The 24,989-nt window shown below is 44.5% G+C and overlaps 2 protein-coding genes across 2 annotated transcripts in view; both read left to right on the top strand.

Moving 5' to 3' along the window:
* The window catches only part of LOC140190962 (leucine-rich repeat-containing protein 43-like), a 71,206-nt gene extending 61,547 nt beyond the window's left edge, over positions 1–9,659 (top strand). The window contains exon 12 of the transcript XR_011883727.1: positions 9,623–9,659. The gene's annotated coding sequence lies outside the window, so the exon portion shown is untranslated. The remainder of the gene's footprint in view (positions 1–9,622) is intronic.
* Positions 9,660–12,798: 3,139 nt separating this feature from the next.
* The window catches only part of LOC140190963 (N-acetyllactosaminide beta-1,3-N-acetylglucosaminyltransferase 4-like), a 36,541-nt gene continuing 24,350 nt past the window's right edge, over positions 12,799–24,989 (top strand). Inside the window, exon 1 of the mRNA XM_072247971.1 lies at positions 12,799–15,019. Within this exon, the coding sequence (XP_072104072.1) occupies positions 12,843–13,763 (921 nt within the window). The 5' untranslated portion in view covers positions 12,799–12,842 and the 3' untranslated portion in view covers positions 13,764–15,019. The remainder of the gene's footprint in view (positions 15,020–24,989) is intronic.

The raw sequence follows: 24,989 nt of genomic DNA, 5'->3' as shown, positions 1-24,989 counted from the left end.
TTAACTAAATATTCTACTTCCTGCTGTTTGCTGCTTGCCATTGATTCACTTCCAGTGGTTGCATTTGCATCTCTGATCTCCATAGTTACACATTCTCAGGGTCCCCGAGGAATGAGGGTATAGTGCATATCTTTGCATCGCACTGGTGTGCAGTTCCTTTTGCATGCAGTAAACAGCTCTGAAAGCTACCATGTCTCTTACCTCAAGGGTTTTGATTTATAATTACGGTTTGCAGCAGGGACTGTGAAAACACAGCTGAGCCGAATCATTAACCGGGTAAGACCTCATCCCACCCTTCAAAATCTTTGTTTCGTTTCTGTCACTTAAAAATTGAGCAACTAACCGCCGATACAGGGTGTGTTTCTTCTGAGATGACTGGATGACACTGGCAGCCTTTGTTCTGCTGTTAGTTGGTTTGAATCAGTTAAAATAATTGGTTAAAACTTGAGCATTACTTTCAATTATTCTGGTCATTCATCAAGATATCCATAAATATTATTTCACTTTAAGGTAAGAGACTTCTGAAAATAGTTAAATGTGTATGACTTGTACGTCTTGCAAACATATTTACTTTGAATCCATATTTACATAGGACAGGTTGATAGAAACTGATAACTAGTTCAATCACTCTTGTAGTTAGATGCATGAGGAGATGTATGAGTTAGTCGTTTCTTTGATTTGTGCTGCACTGTCCTAAAAAGAGTAATATTTGGTCACTCTGAGGGGAATTTAATTCCTTTGTAAGATGAGAATATTCTCCCATGAGAAGAAAAGCTTCATCAAAAGTAAAGTATCTGAGCCAATTTCTTACAGGATTGCAGAAACTAAATACCTTTTGAATCGGATTTACTGTCTTTGCTCCCCATGCAAAAAATATTTTTGTCAACTACTCTGAAGATTTTTGCTTGAAATGATTAGTCTATACCTTTCTGTGAGACTTCAAGTGTATGCGTGTGTGTGTGTATATACGTGAGTGTGTATGTGTGTCTGTGAGTGTGTGTGCTATGTGTCTGTGAGTGAGTGTGTTTATGTGAATGTGAGTGAGTGTGTGTATGTGTGTGCCTTGTCTGTATGTGTGAGTGTGTGTGTCTGTGAGTGAGTCTGTGTGTGTGTGTGTATGTGAATGTGTGTGTGTGTGTGTGTGTGTGTGTACGTATATGTGTGTGACAGAGAAAGTGACTGAAAGCCCTAACACTTCTATCTGAGCCAGAAGACTGCAGATTCAAATGACATTTGTCTGATCCTTCCAGTGCAGTAATGAGAGAGGTCCTTCTAGTGCAGTCATGAAAGAGGTCCTTCCAGTGCAGTAGTGGGAGAGGACCTTCCAGTGCAGTAGGGAGAGAGGACCTTCCAGTGCAGTAGTGGGAGAGGTCTTTCCAGTGCAGTAGTGAGAGGTCCTTCCAGTGCAGTAGTGGGAGGTCTTTCCAGTGCAGTCATGAGAGAGGTCCTTCCAGTGCAGTAGTGGGAGAGGTCTTTCCAGTGCAGTAGTGAGAGGTCCTTCCAGTGCAGTCATGAGAGAGGTCCTTCCAGTGCAGTAGTGGGAGAGGTCTTTCCAGTGCAGTAGTGAGAGGTCCTTCCAGTGCAGTAGTGAGAGGTCTTTCCAGTACAGTAGTGAGAGGTCTTTCCAGTGCAGTAGTGAGAGAGGTCCTATCTGTTGTTTGTAAAGAATCTTATATTATAAAGAGGAGCAGTTGAATGAATCTCCTGAAAATAAGTCTGATCATTATCATATTATTACATGGTTAAAGCATGCTGACAACTGACTGTTTGCCGCGTCTCATAAAATGAGAGTTTTTTACTTCAAAAGAACTTTGTTGGCTGTGAAACACTGCTGGGATTTCAGAGATTATGTATAATCTCATAATAGCGTAATAGTTGCTCGCAGTGCATGTGCATGTACACGCAGACACACACTCATTCACACGCACACACACACACACACACACACACTTACACACACACAAACACAAACACACACACACTCACACACAGACACACACACACTCACATACACACACTCATTCTCACACACACACACTCACACACACTCACTCACACACAGACACACACACATACACACACTCATTCACACACACACACACTCATACACACACATTCATACACACATACACACACACTCACACACACGCTCTCACACACCCACTCACACACCCACTCACACACACACTTACACACACTGGCAAACACAAACACACACACACTCACACACAGACACACACACACTCACATACACACTCACTCACCCCCACACACACTCACACACACTCGTACACACACATACACACACTCACTCACACACACTCACACAGACACACACACACATACACACACTCATTCACACACACACACACTCATACACACATACACACACTCTCACACACCCACTCACACACACAATTACACACACTCATACACACAAACACAAACACACACACACACACACACGCTCACACACACACACACTCACACACACATACACACTCACTTACCCACACACACACTCTCACACACTCACTCACACACACACACATACACACAAACACACACCCACCCACACACAGACACACACACACACACTTACACAGAGACAAACACACACTCACACACAAACACACACACACTCTCTCTCTCACACACACACACACACACACACACACACACACACACAGACACACACACACATTTACACACAGACAAACACACACACACTCTCACACACACACACACAATCTCTCTCACACACACACACACACACACACACACACACACACACACACACACACTCTCGCACATACAGGCTCACAGAGCCATTATGCCCAGTAGCCAGAAAATAATATGCTTGAAGAATTGCTCTGAGATACTGCCAGATTTTCTAGGGTTGAAATATTTTTTAAATGCAGGTGTTGGAAGTGTAAAACAAAGATACAAGATACTGGACACACTCAGCAAATCGGGCAGCATCTGTGAAAAGATCGTGTCAGGTTGAAGACTCTTTGACGTGACTATTCCCAATACTTTCCCGTGTATAGAATTACCAGGTTCAATTTAGAATGAGTTTGGCAGAGGGATGGGAGCCTGGGTGATAATTGCAGAAAGAACAGCGGATCTGAAATCAGAAGGTAAAATATTAGTAAGGGAACTTGGAAGCAGAGCAAATGATGTTTGGAAAGGCGGATGGAAAGAGAATCCACCAGCGTATATCAATATATATCTGCATTCAGGAAACATGTGTAAAGGGCAAATGTACCAGGCGTACAATTAGCCTCACAAAATTGTAAATTCTTGTCATGATAAAATTTTGGATTAAAGAAGAAAGAATGGTAATGTAATTATCCTGTTTACATGGTTATCACATTCGTGTTGGCACGTGGCCAGGTGGTTAAGGCATCAGTCTAGTGATCTGAAGGTCGAGCCTCAGCTGAGGCAGCGTGTTGTGTCCTTGAGCAAGGCACTTAACCACACATTGCTCTGCGATGACACCGGTGCCAAGCCGTATGGGTCCTAATGCCCTTCCCTTGGACAACATCAGTGGCATGGAGAGGGGAGACTTGCCGCATGGGCAACTGCCGGTCTTCCATACAACCTTGCCCAGACCTGCGCCCTTTCAAGGCGCAAATCCATGGTCTCACAAGACTAACGGATACCTATATAAACATGATATTACAATGGGAATAAAAACGAAAGAGAGAATGGCAAAACTGGTTAAAGAAATAATTACTGCATTTCTATGTCAACATAATCATCCAATAAGGCCAAATGGCCTGAATACAAATAACTGACAAGTACATTATTGGAGGGTATAGGAGGCCTGCAGTCAGTCTTGGGGTAATTCAGAACAAGGTTTTCAGGCAGATTTCTCACCAGTCCAACTCTTACCTGGGATATAATCGGTGTAAATGGTCTCAGGGGAGTAGAGTTCTTACGCTCCATTCAGAAGGACTTCTTATACAGGCAAGAGATGACAACTTTGCATTTAATTTTAAGGAATAATGGTGGGAGAAATATTAGTGGAAGGGCACTTTTGCGATCTTAATTCAGTTCCCTGTAAAATATTTTAATTAATTTCTTTATTCTCGTCACGTGCACTGAGCTACAATGAAGAATGCCGCATCAGTATATCAAGACGGTACAAGGGAAAGGCAGTAACAGACGACAGAATGATGTATTACAGTCACTGAGAAAGGCATGGTGCAGGCAGACGTAAAGGTGCAAGGCACGGAGATGTCGATAGTGAGGTCAAGGGTCCATCTTATCATACAGGAAGTTCATTATAATCATGAGATAGATGCTGTGCTTTTGAGCCTGGTGGTACATACTTTCTGGTTATTGTATTCTTTCCCTGATGGGAGGGGGAGAGAAGAAAGAATGCCCAGAATGGGTGGGATCATTGATTTTGCTCACAGACCTGCAGGAGGCACGACACACAGAATGCAGGAGGATCTCAGCAGGTCAGGCAGAGATGAGTAAACAGTTGCTGTTTCGGGCCGACTCCCTTCATCAGCTGCTTTTCCGAGGCAGTGAGAAGTGCAGACAGAGTCTGTGGAGGGGAGGCCGGTTTCATGACGTGCTGAGATGAGTTCACAGCTCTCGGCAGCTGAGGTCTTTCTGGGAAAGGTCTAACTAAAAGTTCTAAGCTGTGGCAAGGTCAGGTTTTACAAGGCTGAAAGGTGATTTAAGCAAAGTGATATTGAAAGCAGGAACTTATGTCAGTGCAACGAAAGGCATTCAAGGTAAATCTGTTCTCATCAAGAAAATGGTCAGAACTGATGAATCTTGAGCCCTCTGAGACAAAGTCCTTGAGACAACTATGAGTGTGGAAATTTGGGTCAGGTGCTGAGACCTAATACAACAAAATGTCTGTAAAAGTATAGGCAAGCTGCAGGTGCCTCACCTACCACCCCGTCAGCCTCCGTGCCCAGCACGCAATTCTCCGGAACTTCTGCCATCTCCAATGGGATCCCACCACCAAGCACATCTTTCCCTCCCATCCCCTCCCCCACCTCCCACTTTCTGCTTTCCACAGGGATTGCTCCCTACGTGATTCCCTTGTCCATTTGCCCCTCCCCACTGATCTCCCTCCCAGCACTTATCCTTGCAAGCGGAACAAGTGCTACACCTGCCCCTACACCTCCTCCCTCACTACCATTCCGAGCCCCAAACAGTCCTTCCAGGTGAGGCTACACTTCACCTGTGAGTCTGCTGGGGTTATTTACAGGGTCCGGTGCTCCCGGTGTGGCCTCCTGTATATCGATGAGACCCGATGTAGATTGGGAGACTGCTCCACTGACCACCTTCGCTCTGTCCACCAGAATAAGCGGGATCTCGCAGTGGCTACCAATTTTAATTCCGCTTCCTATTCCCATTCCGATATGTCAATCCATGGCCTCCTCTACTGTCGTGATGAGGTCACACTCAGGTTGGAGGAACAACACCTTATATTCCGTTTGGGTCGCCTCCAACCTGATGGCATGAACGTCGATTTCTCAAACTTCTGGTAATCCCCCCCTTCACCATTCCCCATCCCCTTTTCCCTCTCTCACCTTATTTCCTTGCCCACCCATCGCCTCCCTCTGGTCCTCCTCCTCCCTTTTCTTTCTTCCTTGGCCTTCTGTCTTCTATCAGATTCTCCTTCTCCAGCCTTGTATCTCTTTCACCAATCGACCTCCCCGCTCTTTACTTCACCCCTCCCCCTCCCAGTTTCACCTTTAACCTTGTGTTTTTCTCTCTCCCTTCCCCCCCCCCCACCTCCTAAATCTATTCCACATCTTTTTTTTCTCCAGTCCTGCTGAAGGGTGTTGGTCCAAAATATTGACTGCACTCTTTTCCATAGATGCTGCCTGGCCCGCTGAGTTCCTCCAGCATTTTGTGTGTGTTGCTCGGAAAAGTATAGGAAGTGTGAGAGTGAACTTAAAAGGGTATGAAGAAAACAAGGAAACTATGGTTGGGGGGGACCATTGGCAGACCAAGTGAAAGAAAATCCAAGAATGTTTTCTAACTACTTAAAGAGCAAAAGGATAACTAAGGAGAAGATTGAACCTACTGGGAACAGGTAGATCCAATGGGAATAGTCTTAGACCATAAGACCATAAAATACAGGAGCAGAAGTAGGCCATTTGGCCCATTGAGTCCGCTCTGCCATTTCATCACGTTTGATCCATTTTCTTGTCAGCCTCAATCTCTTGCCTTCTCCCCATATCCCTTCATGCCCTGACCAGTCACGAATCCATCAACCTCTGCCTTAAATATACATAAAGACTTGGCCTCCACAGCTGCCTGTGGCAGAGAGTTCCAGAAATTCACCATTCTCTGGCTCAAGAAATTCCTCCTCATCTCCATTCTAAGAGGACACCCCTCCATTTTGAGTCTGTGTGCTCTGATCTGAGACTCTCCCACCAAAGGAAACATCCTCTCTACATTTACTCTATCAAAGTCTTTCAACATTTGATAGGCTTCTGAATTCCAGTGATTAGAGGCCCAGAGCCATCAAGCGCTCCTCATATGACAAGCCTTTCACTCCCAGTATCATATTTGTGGACCTTCTCCAATGTTAGCTCATTCTTTCTTAGATATGGGGCCAAAAACCACTCACTGTACCCCAAGTGAGATCTCACCAGTGCTTTATAAACCCTGAACATTACATCCTTGCTTTTATATTCCAGTCCTCTTGAAATGAATGCTAGCATCACATTTGTCTTCCTCACCACCAACTCAATCTGCAAATTGACCTTTGAGGAATCCTGCAGGAAGACTCCCAAGCCTCTTTTTCATGTTTTTGAATTTTCTCTCCATTTAGAAAATTAGTCTATGCTTCTATTTCTTCCATTGAAGTGCATGATATTACACCTCCCAACACTGTACTCCATCTGCCACTTCTTTGTCCATTCTCCTTATCTGTCTAAGTCCTTCTATAGCCTCTCTACTTCCTCAAAACTACCTGACCTGCACTTCATTCTTAATGAAATGTTTGCAGGTGTCTTTACATAAGAAAGGGATGATGTCAATCTTGTAGACAAGGAGGAAATGTGCGAAGTAATCGATGTGATAAGTTTAGTAAGGGGAGAATTATAACCATATAACCATATAACAACTACAGAACGGAAAAAGGCCATCTCTGCCCTTCTAGTCCGTGCTGAACGCTTACTCTCACCTAGTCCCACTGACCTGCACTCAGCCCATAACCCTCCATTCCTTTCCTGTCCATATAGCTATCCAATTTAACTTTAAATGACAACATCGAACCTGCCTCAACTACTTCTGCTGGAAGCTTGTTCCACACAGCTACTTCTCTCTGAGTAAAGAAGTTCCCCCTCATGTTACCCCTAAACTTTTGCCCTTTAACTCTCAACTCATGTCCTCTTGTTTGAATCTCCCCTACTCTCAATGGAAAAAACCTATCTACGTCAACTCTATCTATCCCCCTCATAATTTTAAATACCTCTATCAAGTCCCCCCTCAACCTTCTACACTCCGAAGAATAAAGACCTAACTTGTTCAACCTTTCTCTGAAACCCAGGTAACATTCCAGTAAATCTTCCTCTGTATGTTCTTCTTCTTCTTCAATTATGTTGAGGTTAGCATCTTTGAACATGAACCAATCACAAGACTGGGAAGATCTGTTGAAAGAAGCAAGAGAGAAAGTTACGCAGGCACAGATGATTCAATCAACCCTGTCCACAGGAGTAATGCTGGAAAAGTGGAGGACAGACAACATCTGCCGTTGTTTAAAAGTGGAGGAAGGAATTAATTGAGTAATTAGAGTTTGAATTCTGTGGGAGAAAAGTTTTGGAATCATTGCTGTGAGTGACAGTATAAACCGTGTTTGGGAAAGGCACAGTTTATGCAAGGAACACCATGGATATATGAAGAAAAGGTCATATCTTATCACCTTCATTGAAGTTTTTGAAGAGTTATTAAGGGGTGAAGTGTATCTGATGTTGCATGGATAGATTTCAGCAATCTATATTTAACAATGTTCCACATAACAATCGGTCTAATGGTGCAAGAGACCCCAGAGATTGTGGAGCCTTGCTTCTTGTTGTGTACGTTCATGACTAATACTTAAATATAGAGGGCTCACTAAAGACATTTACGAAGATTGTCTATGCACTTGACAGTGGGGTAGAATTCTTTGGACTTCAGGATGTTATTATTAGTTCAGTTGGGCAGAAAGGGAGCAATGAAATTTGATCCTGAAAATGAAGTTTTATACAATCCACAGTTGAATAACGGAAGAGTCGCGCAATTTAAAGACCACCAGCTTATACTGAAAACATTGCCTGCTAAACTTGGCAATGGCTTTCTTTTGAACTTCATCACCATTTTCGCCCATTAATCCCATACTTAGACCACAAGACCATACTTCTTAATATCTAAAGGTGTAGGATTTTATGGTCTTTCCGGGATCTGCTGAGAAAGGTGGGATTCTGGGGCCTCTTTCCAAAAGGTTCACTTGCTTTACATTTCTTAGATTAGTAGCTTGGTAAAAATGGTTTATTATTGTCACACATACAGTGAAAAACTTTGTTTAGCATGGCTTCCATGCAAATCATGTCAACACATTAGGACATTAAGGTTGTTGAAGGAAAACCACTAACGGAATGCAGAATGAAGTGTCACAGTTGCGGAGAAAGTGCAGTACAGGCAGACAAATAATGCGCAAGGCCATGACAAGGTAGATTGTGAGGTTGAGAATTCATTTTATTGTACTAGGATCCAAAAGAGGACCCAGGAGATTTTCATAAACCCCAGCAAAATTGGTGGAGACATCCATTACTAGAACTGAATTGAATTAGGCCACACTTTTGAACTTAAACAGAAGAGAGATTGGCCTTAGAATTCTGCTAATCCCAAATGTTAAAATTTTTGCCCAAGAACTATCCGATACAAACATGGAATAGTTCCCTGTTTTTTTTTTTCACTACTGATTTTGCATTGATGATATTGATTTTACTCAACTTACAAAGAGGAGATTGAATTGGGTTATTGGTAGAGTTCAGACTAACTGCCATCTTCTAGAGGGGGTCCTCAACCTTTTGAACGCTACGGACCCCGACCGTTAACTGAGGGGTCCGTGAACCGTAGGTTGGGACTCCATCTTTAATGAGAGTCAACATCACAGTAAACCAAGTTCAGCTGGCTCAAGGAGAAGTTTAATAAAGTTTAACTTTATTTTTTTAAAAAATTGGAATATTCTGTGGTGCAATCTGCTTTGATTCATTCCTATGGGAAGTCATTCTGTTTACTTTGCTGTACAGAAGAATGATGTTTTCATCCAAACATCAGTAGAAAAGCAGAAGTAATAGTTGTGCAATCACTCGAGTTGAGTCTGATGTTTTCCTAAGGGGTTGTCTATTGGTGGGTCCGCAGGTGGCTGTAAAGGCTGATCCAATCCTGTCTCCTTCATCACTTGTTGATCGCCACGGGACTTAATCCAGTTTCACCTAATGGAGAACGCTCATGTGTGGCTTTGTTTAACATGGGGAGGCTGATGGGCAGGCAGCCTCCACATGATCCTTGAGACTTTGGGGTCAGAGTCCAAAGGAAGATGACTGCAGCCAATCTGCTTTCACTGTCGTTGTAATGTGTCATCATCTTCCACCAGCTCCAAAGCTGAGGTCTTGGTTGGATTGCTCTTCGCCCGGAACTTCCCCCCTCGACCTTACCACCCTGGATGACTCTACCAGGAGCTGAGCGCCAGATGCCGAAACTCCAGCCAGAATCACTCTCCGGACCTCCGGAAGTCACAAGCCTCTCCACCGTGACAAGGTGATGTTCCTCGGAAAAGGGTAGAAGAATTGGTGCAATCAAAGCGCCCATCTGTTAGTGCTCCATTTGCCGGAATTTCTAAGAAGCATAACATCATTAATGTTATATATGACATCACAAAATGAGATAATTAACGAATATATTGACTATTGAAAGGAATTGTTTTTAATAGAATCTTCAATGCTGCATTTAAAGCCAACCCATCACTATCTTACGGGTATCCTATTAAATAAATACAATACAGCATGCAGCTTTTGTTTAGAATTAGAGACACAACATTTAATATCGAAAAAAGAAAGAATTCCTTCCCTCAGAGGGCGGGGAATCTTTGGTACTGTCGACTCCAGAGGGCTGTGGAGCCTGAGTCATTAAACAGATTTGAGGCTGGGATGGACCTTCAGACTGTCAAGCCGGAATTTTGGGTCTGAAGCAAGCGTTCCCAGAGATTTTTTTTATGTCATGGACCAATACCATTAAGCAAGAGGTCCGTGAACCCCTGGTTGGGAACCCCTGATCTAAAGGAAGTCCTGCCTGTTAGGAGACAAATCTCAAGGTTGTAAAATGTATATGCACTTTGTTAATAAATGCACTTTGAACTTTGAGTAACATGGCAATGACAAAACAATAAGCTTTGGCAATGTTGACTGTAGATTAAACACTGATGAGAGTACAAGTTCAAGTTTATTATAACTCAACCGTACACATGTGTAGAGATAAACAAGCAACATTCCTTCGTGACCAATCTCAGCCTGTCTTTGAAATGTCCACCTCAGAGAGCAGACTGTGGTCTAATGTCAGCTAAGAAACTTTTCTTCGTGCTGTCCCGGTGTTCTCAGGTGGAGCTTCCCCACTGGGCTTCGCCCTGTGCGCCCACAGGCACGTGAGTTGGGAGGTTAATTGGCCTCTGTAAATTGCATCGTGTTTAGAGATGTGTGGTAGAATCTGGAGGGAGCTGATGGGAATGGGGGAAGGGGGAATGAATTAAACACGTGATGATCAATGACACACAGAACACAGAACAGAACAGTACAGCACAGTACAGGCCCTTCAGCCCACGATGTCGTGCCAGTCCCTTAACCTACTCCAAGGTCAATTTAACCCTTAACCCTGTGTTTTCTTTAATCCGTGTTCCTACCTAAGTGTCTGTTAAATGTCTTTAATATATCTGCCTGTACCACCACCCCTGGCAGGATGTTCTACACACCCACCATTCTCTCCAATCTTGATCTTGAAATTATGCCCTCTCATATTAGCCATTCCTGCCCTGGGAAAAAGAGGTGCTGTATTTTAGCATCTTATACACCTCTATCAAGTCACCTCTCACCCTCCTTTGCTCCAGAGAGAAAAGCCCTATCTCACACAGCCTTTCCACATAAGACATGCTTTCTAATCTAGGCAACATCATGGTAAATCTCCCCTGCACTCTCTCTAAAGCTTCCACGCCCTCCTTATAATGAGGCGACCAGGACGAAACACAATGGTCTAAATGTGGTCTAACACAAAGGGGAAACGGGCCTGTTTCGATGCCGTTTGATCCTATGTCTCTAAATTGGTTGTAGTTCTCAGTGTTATAACTGTACGTACAGTGCTGTGGAGAAGTCTGAGGCACACATATAGAGCTAGGTTGCCTACGACTTTTGCTCAGTACTGTATTTGTCACCGTGGAGTGGAGAGCGGGTTTGTAAATCTGGTGGGAGCAAAGGATGTGGGGAATGGTGAGGGTGGAGCAGTGCGGAGTGGGGGGTGGGGGGGGGGACAGGTGGCAGAGAAGGAGTTCTGGGGCAGGGCGGGGGGGGTGCGGGTGCAGACAGACCCAGCCCTGAGACCCCAGGCAAGGTCTTTGGATTCCAAACAGTTGGTTTATTGATCACTACAGAATGCCTCTCCTCCTTCCCCTTTCCCTTTCTCCAACCATGATTCCCTTCTCCCTGCCCCCTTCCCACTCTCAGTCCACAATAGAGACCCATATCAGAACCAGGTTTATCATCATTCACATAATATCATGAAATTTGTTTTTCTTTTGCAGTAGCAGTACAGTGCAATACATTAAATTACTACAGAACCGTGCAGCAGTCTTAGGCGCCCTAGCTATATATATATATATGAGCCTAAAACTTTTGCACCGTACTGTACATTGCAATTTTAGTGGTTTGCCATTGAGATGATATTCCCATCCAAAAGCAGATTCATTCTTTTTTAAATAATGAAAAAAAAATTGTCAGAATCTCTGTATCAATAATTGGCCTTTGAGCTCTGGCAGTATGTGAGATGCATGCTGGGAAATTTGAGGTCTGTACTCGATCTGAGACTGTGGTAAACCATATATATGTTGTAACTGGGTTAACTGTCCGGACACGCCCCTCTGCTGACTGCCCCTGCGGCTCCTCCCACAGAGTCCTGTATAAAGGTGATTTCTCTTGCCCCTCCCCCTCAGTCCGGGGGCAGACACTCACCATGGAGGTCGTGTTGTACCGCGAATAAAAGCCTTTTGGTATTTTACCTAACCTCAGTCTTTTGGAGTTATTGAAGGTGCTTCGAGACCCAGAGCAGATACGTCGACCACTGAAGGGAGAATCATTAAGCCATCTGTCAAAGCAGTCAGCAAGCATTGAATACTCAAGCAATAAAATCTTCAATAAAATCTATAGAACATGGAAATATCTAAGTCATTATAAAAGTACACATAATTAACATAGCAGTATTTTTGAAAGATACACATAAAAGCTCTGGTGTAGTTAAACCAATTAAATTCAATTTATTAACCTTCTACACCACTTGGGGTGTCTGGGAAAGCAGCTGTAGAAACTTGTGATTGTTGCTACCTCTAAGAAAGTAGAACGTTTTCAAACTCATTCTGTGTTTTATCTCTACCTTACAGAATGCTATCCTAGCTGGGTCCTCTCAGAATGCCTTTGAGGAAAAGAAGAAGAACACTATACCTTGCTTTGACGGCATCCATATTCTTGCTGGTTCTCAAATGGCAAAGTGGAATTGTCACGGTCGACAAGGATAAGGAAAGGAGTCAACGTGCTGTGGTCCCTACAGTTACTGTTAACATGACCGAGACAACCCTGTGCTTACCAAATACGGAATACTCCAACAAGTCTGCAACGCTGCCCAAGGTATACCAGAACTTCTTGGAGTATAAACACTGCAGAACTTTCCGGACTTTGCTGAAACCAAAGCAGTGTACAAAAGAATTGTTTCTATTATTAGCTATTAAATCATTAGCTTCCAACATAGACAGGCGAATCACAATTCGAAACACCTGGGGAAAGGCAGGGGTTATCAATGGAGTTGAAATCAAACTGGTGTTTCTTTTGGGCGATATCAAGGACTACCGAGGTCAGCCACTGCAACAGATGTTGGCCTATGAGACCAGGCAGTTTGGTGACATCCTTCAGTGGGACTTCCAGGACAGCTTTTTCAACTTGACGTTGAAGGAGATTCACTTACTCCGATGGTTTGCTGCAGACTGCCACTCGGCAAAGTTTGTTTTAAAGGGAGATGATGATGTCTTTGTGAACACCATGAATGTGCTGGAATATCTCAAGGGTTTAGACCCAAATCAGGACCTTTTGGCTGGGCACATCATTTACAATGCAAGACCCAAAAGGAATAAGAAAATTAAGTATTTTATTCCTGAGGTCATGTACAAACATAAAACATACCCCCCCTACGCTGGTGGTGGTGGCTACATAATGTCTAGGAAAACTGTATTACGCCTGCATAAGGCAGCATCCAAAATAGATCTTTTCCCAATAGATGATGTGTTTGTCGGGATGTGTTTGGTACAGTTGGGGATAAGGCCAACCCCACACATGGGCTTCAAGACCCTTGGGGTACCTCACGCGTTCGCATTTCACCCATGCTTATATAAAGACCTCATCGTGGTGCACAAACTGAACCCGGCAGAAATGTGGATGATGTGGAGTTTAGTGACTGACACAAAATATAAGTGTGTGAAGATGAAATGAGAAGAGGTTCCAACGGACTTGAACTTGAGAGAATCCTCAGGGATGACTCCTGAGCTAGCCGGGTGCCGGGAAAGTGAAAGTTAACAAGATGCTTTAATAACATTCGTTTTATAAAGCACTGGTGGTAACATTTAACGGCAAGAACGACAGAAGTGAAGAGAGAGGCACCACATGGACTCAATTCTGTGCACTTAGTGACAATAGAGCTACTGTAACTAGAACTACTATTGGTCTGAGGTTTAGCATTGCCTTTTTTTTACAGTCAGCTATTTATGTGTTAAAAGAAATCATTGGTAATTTTGTTGGAAACCAGGAAGACCTTAAATATGCATAGGATTGGACCAAATATTTCAATTCCTGTTTCAATAGTCGATTGTATTTACAATTTACTTGCTGGCCGGTATGCCGCTGGCATTTAGGGCAGCAATGAAGGTCCTCCGTCTCAGGCGGTGGTCAGGCCTTCCTTCGTTATGTCGGTAGCTTCCTCTGGGTTTTCACCAATGCAAGTCCCGGGTGGAGGCTCAGGAACACCGTCACACTCAGATGTAGAAGGATTCTTCGTTGCTGTTTCTGTAACAAGTTTGTTTGACCGGTCAGGGTTGAACCCTCAGAACTGGCGGGCCTGTGGGCCACTCTTAGCCTGGCCTCCACCCTTTCACCTCTTTGGCATGGGTGACCTGACCAAGAGCCAAAGCAGAAAGCCCTGACTCCAGCCAACCAGCTTCTGGGTCAATGAGGCACGCAAGCCTCCAAACCCCAACAAGATTGTGGCCCTCTTGGAGAATCTAACACTTCCTTTAAAACAATTGCATGCATTTCTTCACTCCCCAAGGGAAGAGAACATTAGAGCGCCAGTAGACATTGGCTTCAACTACATTTTATTCTGTTTTTTCATCTTCTTCATATATGGACTGTGGGCCTTGCCTACAAGGCCTGATTTCATTGCCCAACTCAAGTGCCCTTGAGAAGAAGGATATTACAACTGGTGTTGTGAAGGTACTCCTGTAGTATTGATAACGAGGGAGTTTCATAACTCAGACCTATGGCTGGTTGTGGGATGCTGATGGTCTGCGACCAGGAACCACTCTGCCTGTCCTTCTACGTGTTAGAAGTGTAACACTCAGTTATATTGGCTCGTATATGTCCAGGGGAAACCCCACCCAGCACCTGCCTCAACGCTTCCCACGGAGTCGGTTGCCGCCCGAATCAATCCCAAACATCGATCATCAGCCAGCACAGCCAATATGTTTTACCAGGTATACTTTATAGATATTACTAAGTCTATGACATTAATATAAATTTGATACAGAAAAGGAAGTAAGGAAAAAAAAGGTGCCAGACTTATCAAAGTCCAAGTTCTTCGTGCACAACCGTCGGAGCTCAATCGATTCCTGACGACCGCCCGGATCCTGTCGACTTACGGCTCGGGATCACCCGGAGTGATCGACCAGAGCCTTTCCGCACGTCCGCTGTCCTCCCCGTCTCTCCTCCTCCGACTCCCCGTCTCTCCTCCGTCCTCCCCGTCTCTCCTCCGTCTTCCCCGCTAAATCCCCGTCCCCAGGCATATGAGACAGCATGGTATCCGAAAACAAACTGATACATGAATACCCATTGGCTAATAGCAGCCTGCTATCTGTATTAACCCAAGCAAATGTCTAGCTGGAGACTTTCTCAGCATTTAACATAACATAGAAGCATTCCCCAGTATAACATAACAAAGAAGCCATTTTAAATTTAACATAAAAAAAAAGAAAGACCCCGTACAGAAGTCATGGGTTTGTGAACTAGCCTTGGCATGTAACTTGTAAAATACAGCAAAGCTCTAAGTGGGAGGAGCTGGGGAAAAAAATACCTGAAATTGCAAAATAAAAATGCTGCAGATACAACAAATCTGAAATTAATGCTTAGTGTCTGCCGGCAGAGTTTCACTCGTGAAATTGAGCACCCAGTGCAGAAGACTTGCGTCTGATAGGAGGGTGAAAGTGAAATGTCATCCCCTGATGTTGCACTCTATTTAGCTGGAACGGTGTAGCTGACCAAGGACTGGTGGGGGGGGGGGAGGAATATTAAAGTGACAGGTGACTGGATATTCAAGGCCATACTTCCTGATTGAATGGAAGGGTTTGGCAAAGCAGCCATCCCATCTACATCAGCCCCCGCTGACTGAGATTGTATGGTGACTCTATCGAGACCTGGTGCGAGATGGAAGGCTAAAAAAGGATCCAAGGGGCAACTCCTTCCTGCAGGGGGCGACGTATATGTGGAACAAGCTGCCAGTGTACAGGTACAATAACTGCATTTAAAAGTTGTTTGGATGTTTTCAAGGATAGGAATGATTTTGTGGATCAAATAGGACTAGTTTAGACCGGCACCATGGACCAGTTAGGCCTAAGGGCCTTTTTCTGTGCTGTATCACTCTCAGTTTTTAAGAACACAGAAACGAGACAGTATAGCACAATTCTGGCCCTTCAGCCCACAATGTTGTGCCGACCTTTTAACCTACTCCCGGACCAATCTAACCCTTTCCTCCCTCGTACAGTAGTATGCAGAAGTCTTATGCACATTTATATATAGCTAGGGTACCTAAGTACTGCATTCGTCAACGTGGAGTGGAGAGCCAGTTTGTAGCTGGCAGGGAAGGGGATGCCAGGAGCCGGGGGGGGTGGGGGGGGGGGGTAGTTTGCACGGGTGCCTGCACGCCCTGCACTGAGACACCAGGCAAGGTCGTTTGATTCCAAACAGTCGGTTTATTATTCATTACAGAATGTCTCTCTGGTGCTTCCCACTCCGTCCCCTCTCCCTTCCCCTTTCCCCAACCATGATTCTCCTCTCCCTGCCCCCTTCCCACTCTCAGTCCACAACAGAGACCCACATCAGAATCAGGTTTATCATCACTCATGTATGTCATGAAATTTGGTTTGTTTTGTGGCAACAGTACTGAGCAATACATAAAATTACTGTTGTACTGTGCAAAAGTCTTAGGCACGCTAACTATATGTACAGTATGTGCTTAAGATTGTTGCACAGTACTGTAGTCTCTAATTTTCCTTCATTTCTGCGTTTTACCTTTGCTGATATCAACCAAGACAGCTGCAGAGTTGGTGCAGAACTCTTACCCAGTAAAGGGCACGATTCAGTGTCTACTACACACAACTATCTTTGGGGCTTCCTAAAGTGGAGGCAAGGTTAATCCACGTCCCGAGGCTCCGAACAGTTTGTGCAATCTGCTCTTCGTTCCTTGACTAAAAATAGAGGTAAACTTCCTCCCCGCGCCTCATTTGCTGCATCGGGCGGCAACCTTGCCACTTCTCTAGCGTTTGTCTGTTTTTACAAGGCCGAGTTGCGAGCTCGACGCTCAGCCCAGCACAGGTGGAACGCGTGCAAGGAGCCGGCCGGATTCGAACCCGGGACCTCCCACTCCGAAGCCCAGCGCCCCGACACCAGCGGTGCAGACGTTGCTTGACTAAGCTCGAGGATAAATGATTGTCTCCTGGCAACAAGGAGGAGTTGAGGCCTGGGCCTGGAGTAGATCAGCCATGATGATATTGAATCACAGAACAGCTTTGAGGGAGCAGGTGATCTACAGCTGCTCCTGTTTTCTTGTTTTGATCACTACCAGCAGTCAGGGAGCGGTGAGGTTAAGTGTTTTGAGGAGGAAGGGGAAAAAACCTAGCTGATAATTGCCTTTAGACATAAAGGAGGTTGTATTCTGTCCATCAAGGGCGGCAAGCTATTGTAATAGAAACCTGGGTTTGACAGGGTGAAATAGGTCACAGCTGGAGGCTCAGTTCAGTATTTCGGCCTGTCACAGTCAACAGCTCCCATTCACCCGAAACCGCCTCCACCCGCAGGGACAGATTATTGCAATTCTGACTGAATGCCTTTGCTAACCCAGTGCACAGTAATTCCAATGCATGCCAGTCCCTTCAGAATCTGGATTCATCAAAACCCGTCTGTCTTCAGAATATCCATTGTATGAGGAAGCAGTCTGGCCCGGAGCTTCCACTGCCTTTTTTCAACATTATGATCTTCCAGTGCAGATCCAATTCCCCCCAATCAGAATCAGGTTTATTATCACTGGCACGTGCCATGGAATTTGTCAACTTAGCAGCAGCAGTTCAATGCAATACATGATAATATAGAAATAAGTACAAATGTTTGTAAGTAAATTACAGTAAGTATATAGATGTGTATTACAGAGTTAGATTTTTTAAAGTGCAAAGCAGAAATCATATATAAAAAAGTATGAGGTCAAGTTCGATGTTGTTGTTTAAAGTTAAATTGGACAGCTATATGGACAGGAAAGGAATGGAGGGTTATGGGCTGAGTGCAGGTCGGTGGGACTAGGTGAGAGTAAGAGTTCGGCAGGGAATAGAAGGGCCGAGATGGCCTGTTTCTGTGCTGTAATTGTTATATGGTTATATGGTTATAGTGTTCATGGGTTCAATGTCCATTTAGGAATCGGATGCCAGAGGGGAAGAAGCTATTCCTGAATCACTGAGTGTGTGCCTTCAGGCTTCTGTATCTCCTTCCTGATGGTAACAATGAGAAGAGGGCATGTCCTGGGTGACGGGGGTCATTAATAATGGATGCCACCTTTCTGAGGCACCACTCCCTGAAGATGTCTTGGATACTATGGACCCTGGTACCCAAGATGGAGCTGACTAATCTTACAACTTTCTGTAGCTTCTTTCGGTCCTATGCAGTAGCTTTCCCCGGCACCCCCCCGCCCCCCCCCACCCCCACCAGACAGTGGTACAGCTAGTGGGAATACTCTCCATGGTATATCTATACAAGTTTTGGAGTGTTTTAGGTGACAAACCAAATCTCTTCAAACTCCTGATGAAATATGGCCACTATCTTGCCTTCTTTATAACTGCATCAATATGTTGGGAAGAGGTTAGACCCTCAGAGATCTTGACACCCAGGAACTTGAAATTGCTCACTCTCTCCACTTCCGATCCCTCGGTGAAGATTGGTTCATGTTCCCTAGTTTTACCCATCTTGATACCCTTGTATCATCAGCAAATTTATGATATCCTTGTATCATCAGCAAATGTATAGATGGTATTTGAGCTATGCCTAACCACACAGTCATGGGAATAGAGAGAGTAGAGCAGAGGACTAAGCACACACCCCTGAGGTGCACCAGTGTTGATCATCAGCGAGGAGGCAATATTATTTCCATTCCACACAGATTGTGGTCTTCTGGTTAGGAAGTTGAGGATCCAATTGCAGAGGAAGGTACAAAGGCCTAGGTTCTGTAGCTTATTTATTAGGAATGTGGGAATAATGGTATTAAACGCTGAGCTATAATCAACAAACAGCATCCTGACATAGGTGTTTGTGTTGTCCAGGTGGTCTAAATCAGTGTGGAGAGCCATTGAGATTGCATCTGCCATTGACGTATTGTGGCGATAGGCAAATTGCAGTGGGTCCAGATCCTTGCTGAGACAGGAGTTCAGTCTAGTCATGACCAACCTCTTAAAGCATTTCATCACTGTCGATGTGATTAATACTGGGCCATAGTCATTAAGGCACAGCACACGACATTGCTCAGGCACAAGTATAATTGTTGCCTTTTTGAAGCAGGTGGAAACTTCCGTCCGTTACCGTGAGAGGTTTAAAATGTCCTTGAATACTCCTGCCAGTCGGCTGGCACAGGTTTTCAGAGCCCTACCAGGTACTCCATCGGGGCCTTCCGCCTTGCGAGGGTTCACCCTCCTGAACGTGTGAGGTCAGCCTCTGAGACAGAGATCACAGGGTCACCGGGCGCATCAGGGATCTTCACAGCTGTAGTTACCGTATATCCTCCCTCTCAAAGTGGGCATAGAAGGCGTTGAGCTCACTTGGAGTGAAACATCGCTGGCATTCATGTCGCCACCCTCTCGCGAAATTGTTTCTTCGGTCTTGAAATAGCGCTCCCGGTTTTCTTGTGTAGACCTGGATCACCAGGCATAAGTGTCGCCGGCCTAGCCTTCAGCAGACGACGTACCTCCTGGTTCGTCCACGGCTTTTGGTTTGGGAATGCACAGCAAGTTTTTATAGGCACACACTCATCCACACAGGGTTTAATGAAGCCGGTCACGTTCTCATCCAGGTTCGAAGATGAATCCCTGAATTGTCCAGTCCACCAATTCAAAGCAGTCCTGTAGGCGCTCCCGTGCTTCCCTTATCCATACCCTCTTGGTCCTCACTACTGGCGCTGCAGTCTTCAGTCTCTGCCTATACTCAGGGAGTAGAAGTACATCAGGGGATCCCGAAGTGAGAGTGTAGAATAGCACGGTGGGCATTCTTGATGATGGTCTGACAATGGCCCACAATTTTGTTTCCTCTGGTGCTACAAGTGACTTGTTGATGGTAATTATTTAGCGACTTTTTCAGTCTGGCCTGGTTAAAACCCCCCAGAATGATGGTGAAGGCGTCAGGGTGCGCTGTTTCATGTGTGTTGATCCCATTGCTCGGATCATCTGTTTGATGTTGACCTTAAGTGGAACGGACGCCGCTACCAAAATGATCGGCAGGTAAAATGGACGGCACTTACTTGCGAGATATTCCAGGTCTGGTGAGCAGAACTGATACACTTCTGTACCAAGAGGTGCTGATTATGAGGCATACACCTCCCGCCTCTGCTTTTGAGAGACTCGACAGTCCTATAGCGAACCTGTCAAACTGAATCGCTGCGTCCAGTACGGAAAGGGTTAACCAGGATTCCGTGAAACAAAGGGAGCACGTGGTCCTAATGTCCCTCTGATTCAGCACCCTCGATTTTATTTATTAGAGACTGCACGTTCGCCAGCAGGGTAGTTGGCACCGGGAGTCGAAACCCCGTTGTCTTAAACGCACCGGTATTCCTGATCGGCAGCCACGTTTCCTCCAAGGAGTCTGACAAAAACTACGGCCAACATCGGCTTTGTTTCTGTTGGTTGTTCAATTGTATCGAAACATCCTTATTAACTGTACAGACCTTAAAAGCAGTTGTGATTCTCAGCTGTATCAGGCTAAAATGGGAATATTTAATCGTATCCAGCGGGCCGCGCTTACAACGAGATCGCCCCAAGACGCCCCGGAATTAGAAGGGGTATTTCGATATCCCTTGATTTTTTTAACAGTTGGAGATCTTGTGCATTTGATCTGGTTTGAATTAATTCATTAGCTGAGCCTCCGTGCCCCTCCAGGGCAGAGAGTTCCAAAAGTTCATCACCTCATATATGGAGAAATTTATCCTCATTTCAGACCATAAGATATAGGAGCAGAATTAGGCCATTTGGCCCATTGAGTTTGCTGCTCCATTTCATCATGGCTGATCCATTTCCCTCAGCCCCAGTCTCCTGACTTCTCCCCGTATCCCTCATGCCCTGACTAATCAAGAATGCATCAACCTCTGCCTTAGATATACCCAGTGATTTGGCCTCCACAGCCACCTGTGGCAAAAGAATTCCACAGATTCACCTCTCTAGGGCTAAAGAAATTCCTCCTCATCTCTATTCCTCCTCATCTTTAAATGGAGGACCCTCTATTCTGAGGTTGTGCCCTCTGGTCCTAGACTCACCACCACAGAAAAACACCCTCTCCACATCCACTCTATTGAGGTCTTTCAACGATTGATAGGCTTCAAAATGGTTTAGTCTGGGACCGAACATAGAGCATAGAACAGTACAGGCCCTTCGGCCCATGATGTTGTGCCAGCTTTCTAACCTGCCCCAAGATCAATCTACCCCTTCCCTCCCACACAGCTCTCCATTATTCTTGTATGCATGAGCCTATCAAAGAGTCTCTTAAAAGTCCCTAATCTATCAGCCTCTATCACACCCCCGCAACCGTCAGTGTGCTCCGTGCACTTGCCCCCCTCTGTGTAAAAAAAAATCTACCTCTGTTAACCCCTATGCTTTCTACCAATCACCTTAAAAATATGTCCTCTTGATTTAGTCATTGCTACTGTGGGGAAAATGCGCTGGCTGTCCACACTCTCTAAGCCTCTTATCATGTTATACGCCTCTATCGAGTTGCCTCTCACCTTCCTTCGCTCCACCTGTAACCCTTAATTATAGACTCCGCCCTGTTGATCCCCAAGAAAATGTTGTGTGTTTCAGTGAGGTCGTCTCCCACTTTTCTATGCTCCAAGTATTCAGTCTAGTCAGCTCAAGCTCGGACCGTAGGGGAGATATACCCTCAGTGGAAGCACTCCAATGAAACTTTGCTGCATGCCCTTTCTTTTGATTTAGAACATAGACAACCTACAGCAAAGCTGTGCCAAACATGTACTTAGTTTAGAAATTACCCAGGGTTACCCATAACCCTCTACTTTTCTAAGCTCCATGTACCTATCCATGAATCTCTTAAAAGACCCCATCGTATCCGCCTCCACCACTGTCGCCAGCAGCCAATTTCTTTGTTTCTTTTAAATAAGGAGACCAAAAACTGCACAGATACTCCAGATAACCATATAAACATATAACAATTACAGCACGGAAACAGACCATCTCAGCCCTTCTAGTCCGTGCCGAACTCTTACTCTCACCTAGTCCCACCGACCCGCACTCAGCCTATAACCCTCTATTCCTTTCCTATCCATATAGCTGTCCAATTTAACAATTTAACAATGACCAATCTCATTCCCTACAGAAGATCCAACACTGCTTCTTCTCTAGTTGGTCTCACCAAGGCCTTAAGGCAGAGGTTGACAGGTTCTTGATTAGTAAGGGTATGAAAGGTTACGGGGAGAAGGCGGGATTATGGTGTTGAGAGGGGAAATAAATCTGCCATGATTGGATGGTGGGGCAGACTCAATGGGCCAACATATGGTTTCACTGCAGCTGGTGGTTGATGAAGTGGATGATGGCGAACGGGGAGTCACGTTCTACTGGATGGTGTTGAGGTTCTGGATAACTGGCCAATCTACACTCAATCAGGCAAATGGAGAATATTCTACCACTCTCTTGCTTTACACCCAAAGTGAGGGGTCAAAAGGAGAGTCATTCACTGAGGAATACTCATCCGCTGACCTTCTCACATAACTCTATATGAACCCTGTTACATCAGTACCATTAGTTTCCTCTCAGATATACATTATTATGTTTCAATTCACCTGTCCCCATCTGATACCTGTTAGCTCACAGTTTACACTGCAATTTACCAAAGAAAAAGTCCGTGCAGACTCGTGTAAATCACAGACAGCTTCAGCCATTGAGAGGCTAGACATGAAAAAAAGGGGAAAAGATGAGAAAGAAATGGAGAAGGGTAAGTAATCCAAGACAAACTGTTTAAGGGGAAGCTTTGGAAAAAAAGATGAAAACAGTGGACAATAATTAGAAACAGGGAGACAACAGCTGAAGAGAAGCCCAAGACATGTTATGTTCAAAGCTGAAAGTAAATTTATTATCAAAGTACATATATGTCACCATCTACAACCCAGAGATTCATTTTCTTGCAGACATTCACAGTAAGTACAAGAAACACTATAGAATCAATGAAAGACTGTGCCCGACAGGAGGGACAAACAACCAATGTGCAAAAGACAACAAACTTTACAAATACACAAAGAAAAAAATAATAAATAAACAAGCAATAAATATCAAGAACATGAGTCGAAGAGTCCTTGAAAGTGAGTCCATAGGTTATGGGAACAGTTCAGTAATGGGGTGAGTGAAGTTGAGTGAATTTATCCTCTCTGGTTCAAGAGTCTGATAGTTGAGGGAAAATAACTGTTCCTGAACCTGTTGGCGTGGAGAGGAACAATTTAAAATAAAACTGCAGACATTTTTATCAATATTATGATTTTATTTGTAAAATTTATGAACATAATCTTTCAAAAATTTATAAAAATAACTCCAGTAAAAGAATAATTGAAAGATAGATGTCCAAAAGACTATTGATGCACTTTATAGAAAGGCTCAACGGAAACTCTCCAAAATATCAACTGTGACCATGGTCAGCACTTCAGAATGGGGAGGTTTAGTGCTGGAGTCTTCCTGCAGAGACTGGGTTCAAGTCTTGCACTATTGCTGTTGGACAGTAAAGGGAGTGCTCTCGTTCAGGTGAAATGGTAAACTGAAGCTGTATCTGTTAGGAACAAAAAACAGGAATGCTTTGGGAGGAAAAGCCAGGATCTATTTGTTTGGGTATCTAATGGCATCACTTTGAAGAGGAAGGCAGTTACCCGCCCAATAATTATTCCCCCAAAACCTATTCTTTAGGCAAGGCGTTGCTTCAAGGTGTGATTTTGTTACAGCACTGAACAATGTCTGTGCTTCAAAGGAGTGTCACTGGCTGTGCCACTTTGGGGCCTTGTGAAATGGAGATCTTCCTCTTGGAACTCATCCACTTGAAGACTGCATTGATTTATAGATAAAACTTTGTTTTATTTTCTAAAATTAAGACCATAAGAGATAGGAGCACAATTAGGCCATTGAGTCTGCTCTGCCATTTCAACATGGCTGATCCATTTTCCCTCTCAACCCCATTCTCCTGCCTTCTCCCCATAACTTTTCACACCCTGACTTATCAAGAATCTATCAACTTCTGCCTTATACTTAATGACCTGGCCTCCATGGCCACATGTGGCAATAAATTCCACAGATTTACCACCCTCTGGCTAAAAGAAATACCTTTGAAACCTCTCCAATGACAGCACACCCTTTCTTAGATAAGGAGCTCAAAACTGCTTACAGTACTCCAAGTGAGGCCTCACCAGTGCCTTATTAAGCCTCAAACCTTTGCAACAAAGCCATCAATTCCATCATCCAAATCATTGACATATAATGTGAAAAGAATTGGTCCCAACACAGACCCCTGTGGAACACCACCAGTCATCGGAAGCTAACCAGAATAGGCTCCCTCTATTCCCGCATTTTGCCTCCTGCCAATCAGCCAGTGCTTTATCCACGTTAGAATCTTTCCTGTAATACCATGTGCTCGTAGCTTGCTAAGCAGCCTCATGTGTGGCACTTTGACAAAGGCCTTCTGGAAATCCAAGTATGCAACATCAACCGATTCTCCTTTGTCTGTACTGCTTGCTAATTTCATCAAAGATTCCAACATATTTGTCAGGCACGATTTTCCCTTGAGAAAACCATGCTGACTGCGACCCATTTTATCCTGTGCCTCCAAGTACCCTGAAATCACACACTTAGCAGTTGACGCCAACATCTTCCCAACCGCTGAGGTCAGACTAACTGGCCTATAATGTCCTTTCTTTTGCTTCCTGAAGAGTGGAGTGACATTCTG

This window comes from Mobula birostris, chromosome 31, assembly GCF_030028105.1.
Source record: "Mobula birostris isolate sMobBir1 chromosome 31, sMobBir1.hap1, whole genome shotgun sequence".
In the NCBI taxonomy this organism is placed as follows: domain Eukaryota; kingdom Metazoa; phylum Chordata; class Chondrichthyes; order Myliobatiformes; family Myliobatidae; genus Mobula; species Mobula birostris.
The sequence above is the reverse complement of the archived record's forward strand: the minus strand, read 5'-3'. Positions and strand labels throughout refer to the sequence as shown.